We start from the raw sequence: 18,518 nt of genomic DNA on the forward strand, positions 1-18,518 counted from the left end.
TGTGAATACTTGCTCATATTAGTATCTGTCTTCAAAACTACGGTAGTTTTCATATTGATATGTATCAGGGTAATACATTATTTGACAATCCTAGCCAGCAATATCAGTCATGCAAAGCAAGAGGAAATGTCTTATCAGTTCTTAATTGTTGAACAATTGTCTCAAATTGTCTATCCTAGTCAAGCCCAATTACAAATCAATATCATTTTAAAAATGTCATGACCACATCTATAGCAAAAAGTCAATATCTAAAAACAAGAAAGTGTTTTGGAGACTAATACTATATCTAATACAGCCAGGAAAAGGACACTCACTTGAACTGCTGGTGTTCTCTGGAGCTGCGGATCTTGGAGGAAAACCTCTCGGCCAGTTTCTCCAGACTGCGGGAATACTCCAGCTCGATCTCAGCTTTACGTCGGAAGAACTCCTGCAGGTCCTGGAGGAGCTGGATCCGAGACTCCGACTGCTGCTCCAGGCATTTGAACTGTTCCACCAACTGGTTACGGATTTCTGTGACACAAGAACGACACAGTGAATTAAAAGTGGCTTAAGTAGGTCATTATTTTACATTTTACATTTTGTTCATCATAAAGTGCAATGTTGTTCTAAGACTTTTAAAAAATAATAGAAAGGTATCCACTAGCAACATTTGGATACTGTTTGAATATTTGAATTGATGTAGCCAATGCTTTTCTCTATTATTAGTATTATTATTATTATTATTAGTAGTAGTAGTAGTAGTAGTAGTAGTAGTAGTAGTAGTAGTATTAGTATTATTTCTATTACTATTACTATTACAGAAGTACCGGTATACAAATCTATGAGCCAACTTTTTGCTATTTGTTATTTTCACAGTGCCAGTAAAAGACATTACAACTTGGTTTCTTTCCGTGCATTCTTCTAATTTGACAGTGTTTTTTTTCTACAGTATATTATGGTGTCTACAATAACAACAGCAGACATGATTAATAATTAAAACAGCTTCCACAGTGGGAGAGAGAGAGAGAGAGAGAGAACACAGATAATAAAGAATAAATCAATAATAAATACCAAAAGATAAATCAATAATAAATACCATATATTAGAAAAAAATATGCACACATGCCAATGCTTTTGTTGATGAATTCCAAATAGTGTTTCTGGCACATCTAATAAACTGATATCTAACTTTAGGTTAGTCCTAGCATATGTTTTTGTTTATCCCCTACGGCTCAGGGGGAAAAAACACACACAAGTTCAATACGATTTGCCATCCCTGGTACTTGACCCTATACTATCAACATTGGGCCATAAACTGGTACATTCATTCACTACGGGCCATTTTACCTCCTTATACAATCGCTGAGTTTATTGTAATAACTTTGACAGCCAGTCCAAACCCCAGCTCTTCTGTGAGAACCAGTAAATAAACTTGACTCCTTCATCGCTGAAGGAGACTAGGCCTTCTGTAGTCCACCAAATCATAGAGAAACAAAACCAGGAAGATACTGACAAGGCTCTTTCACCAGGCAGAAGCCAAAAAGACTCAGAACATTTATAGCCAACAAATGTATCACCAGCAAAATGTCTGTTTTTTCTGTTACAATTATATATGATATTTGTAGATCTAAACTAAAAGGATTTGCAGGTTTTTGTTTTTTAGTTTAAAAGACCCCTACCCTAAATAAATGCATTGTTTACAATTTGTTAACAGGACCACAATTTTGATTTAATTTGCAATTAGTCTTGCAGCCTCCGCCAGAAGCTAGCTTTTTGTCATCCACTGTCCAACTAATAGGAAAAGCCTAAAAACAAAAGCCAACATTTCAGATAAACTGTTTTTGCACTCAATATGTGGTTAACCACTGGCCCAGCCCCTGTTTTATTACAGTTCCCTCTCTATCCCACACTCCATTCCCCTCTCTCTCTCTCGCTCAACTGTATTGTGACAAGATTAGCACTGCATACCCATTTCCCTTATCAAAATTCAGATTCTAAACAGTGCAAGACAAAGCAAAACATGATCAAAAGGAAACTACCTCGAGAAAATGTGACAAGGAGTGACAGTAAACACTTTAAAACCATTTGTTTACAAAACTAACCACAAGCTGAAGTTCTGGGTTTGACAGATGCTGTTGGAAAAATAGGTCACACGCAGCAGAAGTGTGTGCCCAATTCCCAGTGCGGGACTGTGAGGAATTGGAGAATGATTTCTTAAGTATTCCCCGGTCTACACTATATTGACGGCGTCTTATTTTCAGAGAGGGACTGAATTAAGTGAAAAAAGTAAATCTTTACATAACACGATTACTAACATGTCCAGCTTCTTTTCTCTCCAGGAAATATTATGTTGGTTCTCAAGTGGGTTTCCACTATTTCAGAGCCAATAATGATGTTAGAACAAGAGTTTACAGCCTTGACAAAAGACAGTAAACCATTTCTAATCACAAAGACATTAGGCTCATTAGACAGTAGTAACATGCAATCGCCAAGGGACATCACAGCGAATAATAACATTCTGCGCTTTTTCAGTCATCTCTTCATTCTTTGTTAGAAACTACAGTTACTCCTTTGAAACTCAAGTTAGGGCTTCCATTTTTCAGGCTTGAAAGCAATATTTTCCACAAGTCAAATACAGTATAAGCCAAAAAGCCCATGTAACAATAACCAAAATACGGTGATATTGTGTCATCAAAGGTCTCACAAAATTATCAAAGGATATAGCTTCTTTGTATAAATGCTTGTTTTGTAGCAGAAACAGCTAAAGAACAATAAGGAAACTACATGTACCATGGTCACTAGCTCCATTTTAGTGCTGACAAGAAGAAGAAATAACTATTATTAAGCATCTTGATATTTGGCATAAGACAGAAATGATTCAAAGGGAAATCATATCAACAATTCTGTTACTCTATACAATGTCACAATAATTATCATACCATGAAATTAATACCGTGATAATATACCGTGAGATTTGCAAACCGTTACATCCATGGGACAACTATGAGGCAGCATCGTAAAAAGCTAATATGTCAGAGGTTCTGTGCTTACAGCGGACAGTAAATAGTTCATAAAAACCTGAATACACATCTCATACCGGTATCATTTTCGGTGCATATCTTGTTCCTTCACTGGCGGGTTAAAGATACTATTAATAGATCTTTTAAAGATAAATAGTTGCCTAATTTCAGGTGATGTTACTAACTAAACTAACTAAATACATTTCTTACAATACTCTTCGACAATACTAGTGTAATTTCCCAACACAAAATAAATATATTTGTCATATTACCATGTGGTCTGTCATTGTTGACCCTTCGAAAACAAAAGGTTTGAATTCATCCAATCCTATATTAATAATTCCTATAAATGATTTGCTTCAGTACACAAAATGAACTTTGACAAGTCCCCACCCAAAATGATTGCTTTTTGATAGCTCTGTTAGTTGCTTTAAATGGCAGGTTAATGATGCTTTGAGCAGTAGTTGTCCTTTACTACTGTGTGGAGACAATCTCATTACAGCAGCACTATGCATCACCACAGCTCTGTTATGACAAACTGTGAGAGGGACGGTCACAAAGCATGACATCGACATCAACCCTCTGTCCATTTATCTCCATTATTACCAGGGCCGTGTGGAACTACAGGCCTCAGCACCTTTCAGGGACACTCATGGACACTTGTTTCCTCATAGAACAGGAAACAGTCTGGAACAATAGAGAAGGATGTAGGAGACCCCTTCTCCCTGACCCCCAGCTGTGGGCTTATAAGGCTGTGAATTTAGAGAGATTTACTACTAATGTGAGTATATTTGAGGTTGAATGAACGGTATTATTTTTGAGCATCAAAAGAAGGCATATTCCTCATCAGTTGTGGAAAGTAACAATGTACAAAAGTAAAAGTACTGTACTTGAGTTAATTTTTTACATATATGTACTTTGTTTTAAACATTTTCATTTTACTTAACTACATCTGAGAACAGGTATCTGAACTGTCTATTCCACTGAAAGTACTAATGGTTAAGTGTATGGTTTAAACTCTTATTTTAAGCACATTTATTGTGACATTCTGCCAAAAGCTTTTGAGTTCCATACAAATATAATATAAATGAAATAAACTATAAAAATAAAATTATTCAAATAACTACAATTAACCAAAGAACCAATTATTTATCAAAATCAATGCATTTAATACTTTAACAGTATTATTTCTTCTGTATCTGAACTTTTACTAAAGTAACAAAATAAAATGGATTTCTTCCTCCTATTGCTCTCCATTTTTTATTATCTGACTAGAATTCACAATGTCTCTGTAGGCTGACCATTGATAATGGATATAACAAACTATGTACACATTAGCTACTGCAATAACGTAACAAACATACGATAACCTTCAGTTGTAGTCATCTGGACTCAGTTTGAAAAAGTAGACGTTTCGACTCTCATCCAAGAGTCATTGTCAATAACAGAATTTAGGTCGAGAACTCCGATATTAATACTGTTCTGTGGTAAGACCCGCCCATTGGGAGGAGCCTTCCTGAAGTAGAAAGAGTTGTTGGTTTCAACAGAAACTCCCCCCTTGTATCTACCGAGCTAGCCTATTCAGAATCTTAATGGGCTGTTAAAACCTCTTTGTCTTAGTGAGACCCTGGCTCAACCACCTTGAGTACCTGATTAGCATTTGAAAACCCTGGTCCTTTACCTTTCCAGGGGTTCAGTAACCCATTATAGATAACAGGAAGATTAAACCTAAGCCCTCCATTTCTGTTTAAAGAAGGTCTTTCTTTTTTAACAAAAATAGCTTCCTTGACTCCTCTTTCAAACCATCTTTTCTCCCTGCTTAAAACCTTCACCTCACCGTCTTCAAACGAGTGAGTAGAGGCTTCAAGATGGAGATGCACGGCACTCTGTGGACCTGAACTAGTATTTCTTCTGTGCTGATAAAGCCTCTTGTGTAGAGGCTGTTTCGTCTCACCTATGTAACGTTCTTTACAGCTTTCTTCACTGCATTGGATCGAATAAACTACATTGCTCTGTTTTTGAGTCGGCAATTTGTCCTTTGGGTGAACCAGTTTTTGTCTTAAAGTGTTGCCTGGTTTAAAATAAACAGGGACTTCGTGTTGTCTAAAAATTCTCTGCAGTTTTTCCGACAGGCCAGACACATAAGGGATAGAGACACACTTCCTTCTCTGTTCAGTTTCCCTTTTGTCCTGCTTCTTGGTTCTCTTCACTCTGTTGAGAGCCCAAGCGGGGTAACCACAGGCTGAGAGGGCATTTCGGACATGTTTTTCCTCTTTCTTCTTGCCCTCTGAGCTGGTGGGCACACCTTGAGCTCTGTGTTGTAAGGTTCTGATCACCCCCAGCTTGTGCTGTAGTGGGTGGTTGGAACCAAAGAGCAGATACTGGTCCGTGTGTGTAGGTTTCCTATATACTTCTATTTGGAGTTTCCCGTCCTCTCCTCTGATCGTGGCACAATCAAGAAAGGCCAAGCGATTCTCCTTAGCGTCTTCTCTTGTAAACCTGATATGTGGGTCCACAGCATTGATGTGATCAGAGAAGGTTTCCAGCTCTTGTTTCTTGATTGTTACAAAAGTATCACCAATGGGCGGGTCTTACCACAGAACAGTATTAATATCGGAGTTCTCGACCTAAATTCTGTTATTGACAATGACTCTTGGATGAGAGTCGAAACGTCTACTTTTTCAAACTGAGTCCAGATGACTACAACTGAAGCTTTTTCTACTATGGAACACGCCTGGACGAATGAGGGATTACACCGACATACGATAACCTTGTTTTTGCCTCACTGCACACCCAGCCAAGGCTTTACAGCTCAGGTCATTTATTTTCACTAAATGCCAAATCAAAATGTGAAAATGCTTCAGACAATATTAAGAGCTGTATTTTGTCATGCATGTTCCCTAGGATGCTGTTACTTCCTTTTACACTCAGTCAAACACTTGCATCATGATTGTTCAAGTATGAAACTAGCAGCTCTGATCCAACATCCTCAGTTTCCCACAGAATATTCTATGTCAAATGTTGTGCTCGTCCAGGAAGAAAATGGCACTTCATGCTCCATCTTAATTTTATTTAGTGTCAACGCGTGATTATGGACAGCAAAATGTTGAATTCTCCAGCTCCTACGAGAAGCTGGTTGCACGCTACTTGACTCTGTGAAAAAGAGATTAAACATGAAATCGCAACTGTATTAAACACACAAGTAGCGAGACACACACACAGACAAAAGCCACTGGGAGCCAAATTTACTAAACCTAATCCTTACCCTGAGCTGTGCCGACTCCGCCATCCCTCTGCAGTGCCAAAAACCCACATGAAAACTCCTGGCAGACCAATCCGCCTTATCCAGACCTCTGCCCGTCCTTTCAACAGTCTCAAAACCAGGTTCCAATCATTGAGCTAATCCCTACACTTTCCCCGCACTGTGCTAATCCTCTAATGATGAATTTTGGAGCTATGAGGATGCTCGGTGATGCCTGGATAGTGTCGTCTGTTTGCTTTATTAGCTCACACTGGCGAAGCACGTGTTCTCAAGAGATAACACAACAGAAAGTCCGAGACGGATCGATGGACACACAGAGGTCACTGACAGTGCAAGATGTCGTCTGTCAATCAAGCCAGAGTCCTTCATTTTAAGTCTACATTATCTGCTCCCTGGTCGGATCTTAAGGCTGGATCTGTCCAGGTTAGGGATGTCAAGATTATTTGGTTAATCGATAATAGTGATTATTTAGGTGTTAATATAAATTGGTAAGTATTAAAGTACTGACTTGTAAAGTGATTTTTATTTGTCTGTCATTACTTTATCACTCACAAAGCTTATTTTAACAAAGCCTGTCACACACATTTCAGGGGTTCCCAAGCTTTTAAGGTCTGGACCCCCAAAATGAAGATGCAACCGAGTCGCGACCCCCACTGTACTATAAAATTGGTAATAATTTAAAGTATCAAAACATGTTCAATCAGAATTAATGTTTTTTGTTTGAATGTCGGTGTAATCCATTATTCGTCCAGGAGCGTTTCATTGTAGAAAAAGATTCAGGTGTAGTCATCTGGACTCTGTTTTGAGGAATGGTTTATTGTTGTATTGACCATATTTCACAAAAAATACACGGTTGAAAATGAATGCACTGTTATAATATTAAAATCATATCTTTACATGATCTCGATCCTGTGCCCCAGGACCTCCCTTTGGGTCCCAACCCCCACTTTGGGAACCACTGATCTATTAGACAATGAACGGATAAAATGCGAATGAAGGATTTCACAAAAAATGCATACAATAACATCCATACTTAAAATATTAAACATGACTAGAATTGTATATAATAGGATATTTAGCCTTGAATCCATAAATGCCATAAATCATTTCTAAATGTATATTTTTTTAGGGATTATCAAACTAAATCAAAATTATATATTGTTTTATATTTTAACATTACATTACTTTGTACATTTATATATGGAGGTATTTATCATGAACAATTAGCAAATTATATATAAAACAGCATGACCAAGTTATAGCCTACTTTTCTTGGAAACATGAAATCAACAAAAGAGCTTTTTTTTCTGAACGATCTTGTTATAAATAATCTGAATTTAGTGCTGCTAAAATCCTCATTTAAGATGAATGGTGAATCATGTAGGATTGATTATAGCGGAAATATGTGTATTGAGTGGCGCCAATTAATGACTGTGATAAATGGTTGTGTGTCTGGCACCTCTGTGACACGCTGGCCAATTTCAAATATGTTCCCTAAGGCCCAAGTTATTGTAATACAGATGACTGAATGCTCTGGTACCAATCAATTACATCCTGCAACTGTTTAATTATACCCAAATAATGCTTCAAACGTGAGTAATAGTAAAGCCATGCACGCCCTGCGACCCTTCATATCAATAACTGTATCCACGTGTGGCTTTCTATTAATACGAGGGTGACAACAGCGTTTTGGGGGGAAGCCCGAGCACCAATCGCACGCAAACCGGCGTTGGGGTGAGGGAAGGTGTCGCCATGGTAACAGGGGCGTGCACCGGTCCCACAGGAGCAGCTGATTGGACGAGGAGGAGACTGCGTTGTGACGGTTGTGGCAGCGGTGAGTGAAGAACATCCACAGACCAGAGGCGCGGGCGAAAATCAGGAAACCAGGCTAATGAGGTAACCCTGGCAACAGCCGCGGCTTCAGATCAAAACGGCAGTAAATTGGCTTTATTAACTTCTGCCTTAACAACAGTGTCAGCTGGGAACAAACAGGGATCAACACACACGGCCGACAGGATGTTAAATGATCCACTTGATTATTGAGCAGTCTCATAAAAGTCCATCTTTATGTGCAAAATATGTCTTTGTTTATTTTTATTTTCATGTAGTTACTTTCTATGGCCCCACCAGTTACAGTTATATGTGCATAATTCATAAAGTGGAGGTGGAGAATATATATTAGTATTATTTATAATAATGCAATTGTTGTTTTGGAGTTACGCAAAATTAGAATATTGATCTGTATGATTGATCTGTATTCAAACTGTTCAAATAAAACAACAAAAGTGTAGTAGAAACTTGATTTGGTGTGTCTTTTAGTATTGATGCAGTTGAATAATCTGGATTTACACTTAAAATACTTTATTCACAAAACCTCTCATATAATTACAATGATCTTAGCTGTGGGGTCAAAGTGTCGAAACAATAAATGATTAACCTTTGCACTGCAGCCATCCTGGTTCTGACGATAACAACCTGAATGTTCCTTGCTCTTGTGACAGCTCACTCATGAACCTCATTAGTTACCAACCTTAATTTAGCTTGTGCTTGTAATTCGTTTTCACAAGGAAATGGGTTGTTTGGACATTTTCATCAGACATGCTGCATTTTACCATAGTAACATGTTTACTAAGTAAAGTTCATGGCCTGCTTTGCTTGCATAGAAGCTGTAGTAGCAATTGTCACAGCAAGGTATAAACAGTATATTTGATATATATTTGTTTAAGGCTCAATTTTGGGCATCAAACAAAGTATTTGTTAAAATTCAATTGTTAGTCCATGACAATTTGTTCTCATATTTTATATTGTGTTTTTTAAGGTTCTACATTTTATATAGCATCATCATCAACCAGGACCATCAGCTCCCTCATCAAGAAGGCCCAGCAGAGGATGTACTTCCTGCAGCAGCTGAGGAAAGCCAAGCTGCCAGCGGAGATGATGGTGCAGTTCTACACGGTCATCATTGAGTCCATCCTCACCTCCTTCTTCACCGTCTGGTACACTGGAGCCACAGCCAGGGACAAACAGAGACTACAGCGTATCTCTCCTGAGAAGGTGATCGGCTGCAGACTTCCATCTTTGCAGGACCTGTACGTCTCCAGGACTCTAGGACAAGCAGGTCGGATCACAGCCGACCCTTCTCACCCTGGACATAGACTATTTGAGCCACTCAAAGGGCCAGGCAGGAGGCCACTCCCCTCAGGCAGGAGGCCACTCCCCTCAGGCAGGAGGCCACTCCCCTCAAGCAGGAGGCTACGGTCCATCTGGACCAGAACCTCACGCCGCAAGAACAGTTTCTTTCCCTCTGCTATTGGACTCATGAACACTTCTTAACACCTGTCACTTTAAGATAAGATAAGATAAGATAATCCTTTATTGTCCCACATGGGGAAATTTCATTGGTGCAACGCAGGAAGATACAGAGGCAGATACAGATACAGATACTTTTTCCCCATTTAAATGAATTCGGGCATTATGAGTGTCTGCGGAATTCTTTAGACTTTATTCTTTAGACTTTATTCTTTAGACTTTATTCTTTAGAATTTTGTGACGGAGCCAGTCGAGCGAGAGAGAGAGAGAGAGAGAGAGAGAGAGAGAGAGAGAGAGAGAGAGAGAGAGAGAGAGAGAGAGAGAGAGAGGGGGGGGGGGGGGGGGGGGGGGAGGGAGTGAGGGAGAGACGCAGACACTCTTGTGAACTTTGTTCACTGACAATGGTAATAAACCTTTTCTAATTTAAAAGTGTATTTTTTTTTTAAACAAATTGTCCTTATAAAGTCAACCAACACTTCAAAAGCCTGTAACTCTTTATTGAATCCTCAACAGTGCACTAATGGGCTGCTGTATGAAGCACTGGAGGCACTATTCTTCATACATCAGCCAAGTGACAAGTGAATTCATGCACAGACTGGCACTAAACAACCAAGAAAATGAAGCCATTTTGCCATTTGAATGAGCGCCTATCTCTTCCATCACTGGCAGCAGACAAACTACTGTATGACTCTAATTGTGTCTCTGTTAAATGTCCCATTAACAAGACACATCAGCCACACTGTAACAACCTGATTATCTGCACATGTTTGAAGAGACACAATGAACAAACTTTGCATTCATATCGAGGGACAAAAGCTATTACAGCTCTGACTTAGAGATAACAACATAACAGCTTTAGTTTAAGGTTATTACGAGGGCTGGGAAAAATAAATATCTCTTTTTTTGGACGATTTCGATAACAATTCAACAGAAATGTTAAAGCATGTCATTGAATGTATTAATTGAAGTTTATTTATCAGACAAATGTGAAATGTAAAATGAATCACAAAGGTGCATCAATATCGTCTTTCACCCTTATTTTAAAGTTTATAAGGATTGTTGATGTTTCTTTAAATTGTTATTATTAAGAGCATATTTCACCGTAAGCAATATACTTTATATAATAACCTCTACTGTATAAATTTGTCTTATCAAACTCCGAATCTAGTCTTTATCTTAGAATCGAAATTAAGTGTTCAATTTGGAGATTGATTCAACATCATTGGTTATGTTAAAAAAATAAATACACTTGAAAAAAATTAAAAGTTAAAAGGTCCAGGAGAGGCAATGTTACCCTTTTTCCAGCTTTACTTTATCTTTACCACTGTGAAACAGAGCCTGCATGTGGTTGTTGGCATTTATAACTCAAGGGTCTCACAGATCTCTACTAAACACAAGTTTCAGTGCCCCACAAGTATTTTTAGCCGAACAACAAAAAACTTTATTGACATGAAGCGTCTATAACACCACGATCCAATGACAGAGTGCTAAGGGTAGAGCATCACTTTGGGTGCCTGTAATTACATGGGGTTCTGCAACTTCACTTTTTAGGCCCAACCTTTGTGTAAGATTGTAGAAAACAAGTGTCAGACCACTCCTTCAACAGATGAGTGATAAAAGCCCTGTGTGGTTTTGGTGGGTGGGTTATGGGGCGGCAGTGGCTGAGTAGTTAGAGCATTTGCCCACAAAACCAAAAGCTGGCGGTGACATCTCAGCCCTGACAACTGCATGCTGCTGTTGTGTCCATGGGAAGGACACTTCACTCACCTGGCCTAAGTATGAATGTGTTGTGTGTGGAGTGTGGGCCATAGGAACAGAATTGGCGGTCAATCATGTGCCATATTTTGCCCCCGTTCTTAGTGGTAACAGAAGTGTTGAAGAGTTCATTTGCTGTCATCTTGCGTCGCTGCAACTGCTAAGAGCACAGGGCGTTGAACTCTGAACAAGAGGTGTGAGAATGCCAAAATATGAGGTGGAGTGAAGCAAATTGAGGGCGTGGTGCATTCTGAGAATAGCCAGAATCCTAACTAATAAACTTCAAAACTAGTGCACTGAAAAACATAATGTGGTGATGCTTTGATTTACAAAACAAATATTTTTTTTATTTTTTTTAAACAAATGTTGAAATACAACTTCCAGGCATGGTTTATTTTCTTTTAAATTCACCTTACTTTGTTTTGTGCAACGCAGAAGTTGGTTCTGCGCTCAACCGTGGGGCCTGAGCTTGACTAAAAGGACCGGACCCCCGCATTGAGTAACAAACATCGCCAAGGCCTCAAAGGTCTGGTACCGGGAGTGCATGGTTCAGCTCAGTGAGGAGCATGGCGCATTCTGTGCCCAGCGCCTCCAGGTTCTGGCCCTGGTTCAGTCACAGTCCGAGCCGACAGGGAAAAAGCCCACGGACACACGCTCCGGGGGTTAAACCGAGCTCTTGTGCTGACCACAGTGCGCGGCTCTGTCCTGGCGCCTTCCGGACCACGCAGCATTCCACCGAGGATTTAGGTGTCCAGCTGTGCATAACGGTGCGGTGCTGCATCGTCCTGGACCTGGTCTTGGTTTAGTCTATTTAAATTTGGACAAGCCCATCATGAGGACATGCGCCATTCCCCGGGGGAAATGGGACTGCGTTTGCGGCTGAGACAGCACTACCACTTTATCTAATCAAGAAAGTCCCACTGAGATTATGGAGGAGCAACGGGGAGCTCGCTTTCACCCCCGGGGAATGGAGCGTAAGTCCATGTTTTTTTTTCCTATTCTGCCCGGACTAAACTGGGACTAAACGAGGGGGGATGGTGACGCGTGCTTGCCCTTATGACGCGGTCTTGCCCCCACCGCCCGTCAGTTTGGAGATTCGAGGAAAGGAGATAGTCTGTAATATAGCTAAACACTGCGGGAATCAATCAAAAAAACACTCTGGGTACATAATGAAGCACAGATAGCAATGTAAGAAGGTTAAAAGCTCTGAAAAGTCGATTTTGCATTTTATGGGACCTTTAAAAGTCACCTATTGCAGCCCCAACATCAGATTGTAAAAGCTGCACAGAACTGTAAAGACGTGCTATCCTTTTTCAAATCTGTGTACGGATTTTGATCTCAATAGTGGAGGTATAGCTAATATAGTAAAGCGCATTCAGCTCATTGCTGACACAGATACTGACTTTCACAGTGTAAATAGTGTATAATGTACTACACATTACACACTGTTTATACATTGCACAAAAAATACAGTGGCAGGCAAATGACAACCTCCGGGGTCCAGAGCAGAACTGCTTAGTCCAGAGCAGAACTGCTTGAATATTTTAACCATGTGCTCATCTTTTAACAGAGTGTGTGGTTCTGTTAATCGGTTCGTCTCTCACAAGTCTACTGACCACTTTTTTATGGTACGAAACTTTAAAACTGTGTAACTTTGATCCTATAATTGAGAGCCAAATAATTCCAAGTTCATTTGAAACTAATCCAACTTTTAATAACACCTGTGCCAGTATTGACTTAAATTAATTTAAGCAAGGCATTACCATGACATTTACCTAGTACGCAGGTTTAAAGTCCTGAAATTCAAAGGCATGGAGTAAACAGCTGCTAATGGTTAAACCATCAAAACAGTAACCGAAGAGCAGCAGCCAGCAACCACATGGACACAATTAACTCCAAACCAGAGACTAGAGTCCTGAGTCTCTGTTCAGCATCTATTGACATGCTAATACAGGTCTGCCAGCTGAACAGCTTGAACCAAGTGAACACCATCTCCCAGGGTCCTTGGTTTTGGCAGGCTGCCTCCCGGGTCGGCAAGGATTTACTAATGCCAGAAGGTCAGGATTTAGTGAGGTGTTTTATGACAAAGAAGTACATGTAGAAAAGGGATCGAGATGAGGTACCGGCTGCAGCATAAATCTGTAGTGTAAGTGTAAGTAATATCAATGAGATGCAGAAGCAATGATATGAAGATATGCAGAGGAATTTGTGACCCAAAAATGATGGACAATGAGAATATTGTAGACCAGGGCTAAACTCTGGATGAACTTAAGTGTTTTGGTAATACTGAGCGTTTGATTTAGGGGCACGTGTTTTCAGAAACTTTGAACCTTCATACATAATGAAATCGCCCTATGATCTTGTTATGACCCGATCAATGCTGCGTTGATGATGCGGCCTTCCTCTGGCTTGTTCTACATTAACTGTAAAGCAATAACTCAGGATGAGACGTGCCGGGCCCAATATGAATTTCATTACACGTCCTTACTCGGTCTGGGTTGACTTGACTATTGTCATTACGGCAAGAGAGAGTCAGGGACAGTGTCTGAAGCCTTCACAAAAGCACCAGCTGGGAATGAGGAACATGCCAAATTCTCCATAAATTAACATCCATCAAATCCAGTGGAAGGAGCGGGGCCCGGATCTATCATACAAGAGCACAGCCTGATCCCAAAAATGAATAATTGATGACTTGGAAAAAGAGTGGCCCGGAAATGCCAAGGGGTAATCTTGGTATTGATATGGTAAACCAACGCTTCAAGCAAGTGCCAGTGATCAGGAAACAACACACAATAGCACTGTATAAGCAATTAGAGACCAAAGATAGACCCCCTTTTTGAAAGTGAAAAAAGTGCCAAAATAGTCAACATACGGTGTTAACATTATGCATTAAGCGATGGATTATAGAAATGACAGTTAGTGATCTTCAATGACAGAGGAAACCCAGGCAGGCATAACATCATAACCATCAATATGCATATGTCAGAATGTTATGATTGATTTTGTATAAAAAGTATTGGAGAAAATCATATCCAATTAAATAACAGGAATGCATTTAAGAATTAGCTTCTGTCTGCTCGAAACCCAAGCGGGGCCTGAAGGTCGACAAATCAGTCTCTGCTGGACGTCCCCAGAGCCAGACTTAAACAGTGGGGTGATCGAGCCTTCTCTGTCGCTGGTCCCAAACTCTGGAACAAACTGCCCCCGAAATGAGCGCCATCACAGACTTCAGCCTGTTTAAATCTAAGCTTAAAACAGACTGGCTTTTAACACTCTTTAATGTAGTGTACAGTTTGTTTTTACTTAGTTTAATATTTCGTATTGCCTTGTTTTTTATTGTGAAGCACTTTGGTCACTTTGAGTGTTATAAAGGGCTCTAAAAATAAAGGTTGATTGATTGATTGATTGATTGATTGATTGATTGAATTAGACAAGACCAGGCAACTACACCTTTATTCTGCTCCTAATGCTCTCAAGTAATAAGGCGGTACTGTAGCAAGGGAAAAACCTAACAATTACACATTTCTTACAATTATGTATTCTTGGCTGTAGCTCTCTGGATTAAAAAAAGATCCAAGCTGATTATTCACAGGGTTACAAAATAGACCCCTGTTTATATTGGACCACAGTACATTAAATAGCCCCTTATGCTGTTATTGTTGTACTTCTAAATTGACTCTTATTTCCATTCATCCATCCATTTTCTACCGCTTGGTCCCTTTCGGGACTCTTATTTCATTCATTTTAATAAGGTTACACATCTGTCGGGATGCAAACACACAGTGCTGCACTCCACTGGGTTTAATATAAACATCAGCCGGTGCTGTGACCATGACTGACCAGGTGACCTCATAAAACGCAGCCGGGAACCTTGGGAATTCAGTCATATTGGTGAAATAAATCACCCGGCAACCTGGAAAACCACAGTCGAGATGCTAGAATAATTGTTTGAGGTTGCGGGGAAGTATAATGGTGTTGTAAATGACGAGAAGGCTTTGAAATCTGCAGTGTTAAAATACATAGTGCCAAAAACTAGACAAAAGCACAATCGTTTTCTTGTTCAGTGTTGGATTTCTGTCAAGTAAAGAGACACTGGTAGTTCACTATAATACTGTCAAAGTACCATTAGAAGCAAGCTGTGGCAGAGTGGTTGGGCCAATCCAAAAAAGAGGTAGTGGATGGGCAATATTGACGACGACAACAACAATAATTAAAGCCGCGGTAGCGGCGATGATGTTGTTGTTGTTGTTGTTGTTGTTTTATGGCGGTTGGCATCCAAGTGTTGCATTACCGCCAGACTTTATTCCTCAGACGTTTCGTAGTCCTCAGACGCTCTCGCCACCCGCCTTTTGATCCCGATTGCCCCGACACTGCATTCTCTTAGACTTTAATCTTCGGACTTTATTCTTCGGGCTTTATTCTTTGGACTATATTCTTTAAACCCCCTCCTCTCTGTACCTCCGTCACCTAGCAACAGAGACCCGCCGCTAATGCTGATGCTACCGCTAATGCTAAGACCACGGCACAAGAGGAAATGTTCCATCAAAATAAAAGAGGAAGTGAAGGCATTCATTGCGCCTCTGCTGACTAATTGTGAAAATACACAATATCTGTAATGCACTTTTTTTCATGGCGTCTCGAGAAAAATATAAACCATGAGTTTCAAACAAATCAGACAATGTTGAGTTTTTCACACAATGGGTAGGGAGCGCTATAGAGTAAATTTGTTACATGGGTATTCATTATTTAATTAATTATTATGACCATAAAACGCATTAGTGAGTGAAATATGAGCTCCGTAGATCAATTCCATTAGACGTGACTTGTCCTTGAAAAAACTGAAAATTAAGCCTTTTTTGAGGGCGTGTTACGCGGAGACCGTAAAGAATATCAACATTTTTTTGAATATTTATTAAATTTCAATGTCTTTAGATGCAAAAGGTGTTGTTTTGATCTCGATCTCGTACGACTTTGAAAAAAAAAAGTCAAACATGGCGGCGCCACTTTGATTCAACGTGGCTGACTTCCTGTTTATCATAGAGCGATGTTGCCAGGTGTGCTTTACTCGTCACAGGTCAGAGGTCAAAGGTAGCTCTATCGCTGTCCCAAGTGCCTAGGCCCTAGGCCAAAGATTGAACTGGTCGGCACTGTTGCGACGGGCGTTCTCGCAACCTCCATTTTATTGGAGTTTGGGCCGAGCCGATCACGTCTATGCCCCCATGTGTGACTTTTCATCGATGTTCAGGGGGTCAAAAATACAGAAGAGAAGAAGAAGAAGAAACCAGGCAAGAACAAAGACTTGTCGCATTCCATGGAATGGCTCGAGCCAATAATACTTTTGTTTAGTATCTTAACAATAGTCAGACAAGAGTGTTCAAAATGTCTTGAAACATATTAGTTGAGATTAATTATCAAACAAATGTGAAATGTTTGTCAAATTAATCACAAAAGTTCAGAAATATCACTTTATACCCTTATTTGAGGGTATATGCATATACCATGCAACATTACATTTTGTTGCACTTTTTGCTATAAATCTTTCAATGTCCTTGATATTGAAATGTTGCATATCTTCAAAACAACTTTCACAACGTCATCTAAATTTAAATCTATTGCCCACCCTGACTTCCACCAACCAGCAAACTCATCCGTGTGACTGCCATTGTCCAGGGTGGTCCTCACCAGAGACACACCATTGCAAGTACATGCCTCAGTTTGGTGAAAGTGGGACAAACGTCAGAGCAAAAGTCTACAGTCAATATGAAAACTAATCCCAGACCAAAACATCAGAATAGTTCAATGCACCAATTTCAGCCAAAAATGACAATCCAGCTCTGCTTCCATCTACACAGGCGTCATTTTACCCAGCAACATCCAGTGCACATCAGATGAATCAACATCCATAAATCACATCGGTAGTAATTGCACTGCGGAGGGAGAGCTTGAAATCAAAGCTCCCTATAATATGTCTCTATAATGTCTGTCATTGGGTGGACTGTCACGGTTTACCTGTCATATGACTACAGCCCGTGATTCACTGCCATGGGCGTTCATCCAGACCGGAGTGCGTTAAAACGGGGAAATTGATGCAAAGGTCTGGATCGTTATCAGGTATAAATATATATATTTTTTAAACGCTCCACACAGATGTTCCGTACCTTTCACATGGGTCTCGTAGTCCGCGATGATCTCCTTGTCCTTCTTAAATCGTGTGGATGACATTGTTCCTCTCTTGCGGGTGAAGCGAGACCCTTTGACTTCAGCGTTGTCTTTGATCCGCAATTGGTCCTGAACTCGTCCCCACGTCCCCCGGTCCCTCTCGCTTCTTCTTCCTCTTCTTCCTCTTCTTCTTCCTCCGTCAGTCTGCGTGCATTTGAAAAAAAGAACAAAGCTGGTGCGCGCCGTGTACTCCGACAACGTGACGCTTTTGGTCACCTCTTGCGCGAAAACGGTGCCACAATCACATCCGAGCTGCAGCGGCGCTTCCCTCGCATTCCTCGCTTTCCCTTTCCTCGCTGCAAGAAGAAGGAGAAGGAGAAGGAGAAGGAGAAGGAGAAGGAGAAGGAGAAGAAGAAGAAGAAGAAGAAGAAGAAGAAGAAGAAGAAGAAGAAGAAGAAGAAGAAGAAGAAGAAGAAGAAGAAGAAGAAGAAGAAGAAGAAGAAGAAGAAGAAGAAGAAGAAGAAGAAGAAGAAGAAGAAGAAGAAGAAGAAGAAGAAGAACAAGAAGAAGAACAAGAAGAAGAACAAGAACAAGAACAAGAACAAGAACAAGAACAAGAACAAGAAGAAGAACAAGAACAAGAACAAGAACAAGAACAAGAACAAGAACAAGAAGAGAGGAACCCCCTGGTACCAGCGGTCACAAGTCACAGGGGAAAAACAAAGGGCGGGCTCCGGAGCTACAGTAACGACAGCATTGTGATCGCAGAGGGACGTGGCTGTGGCTGGACAGGCGTGCGCGCGGTGAAAGGGCCACGCGATCATACACTCTCTCTCGTTCTGACAAATTGCGCTGCGGGGAAAGAGGAATTTTAAAAGGGAGTCACGTGATTGTGCTCATGTCGTCCACTCCCTCCATCCTTCACTGAGACATACTGAGCCTTGAGTTGGGCTACTTTTTGTGACATGACATTTTCCAGTATTGATTTGTTCCGGAAGTCAACACAGATGATTATAGTCTATAAAACCCCGCAT

General features: G+C 40.3%; 1 protein-coding gene across 4 annotated transcripts in view; it reads right to left on the minus strand.

Annotated features, from left to right (window-relative positions):
* Positions 1-17,852, minus strand: part of srgap3 (SLIT-ROBO Rho GTPase activating protein 3) — a 57,279-nt gene extending 39,427 nt beyond the window's left edge. For all 4 annotated transcript variants that reach the window (XM_072452229.1, XM_072452227.1, XM_072452230.1 and 1 more), the window contains exons 1-2: positions 17,484-17,852; positions 315-510 (exon numbers count right to left, since the gene is read on the minus strand). In XM_072452229.1, the coding sequence (XP_072308330.1) occupies positions 315-510; positions 17,484-17,547 (260 nt within the window). In that variant the 5' untranslated portion in view covers positions 17,548-17,852. The remainder of the gene's footprint in view (positions 1-314; positions 511-17,483) is intronic.
* Between the last annotated feature and the right edge of the window lie 666 nt (positions 17,853-18,518).

Source organism: Eucyclogobius newberryi, unplaced genomic scaffold (genome assembly GCF_026437365.1).
Source record: "Eucyclogobius newberryi isolate DKJ021-1_F unplaced genomic scaffold, fEucNew1.0.hap1 SCAF_19, whole genome shotgun sequence".
Taxonomy (NCBI): Eukaryota; Metazoa; Chordata; class Actinopteri; order Gobiiformes; family Gobiidae; genus Eucyclogobius; species Eucyclogobius newberryi.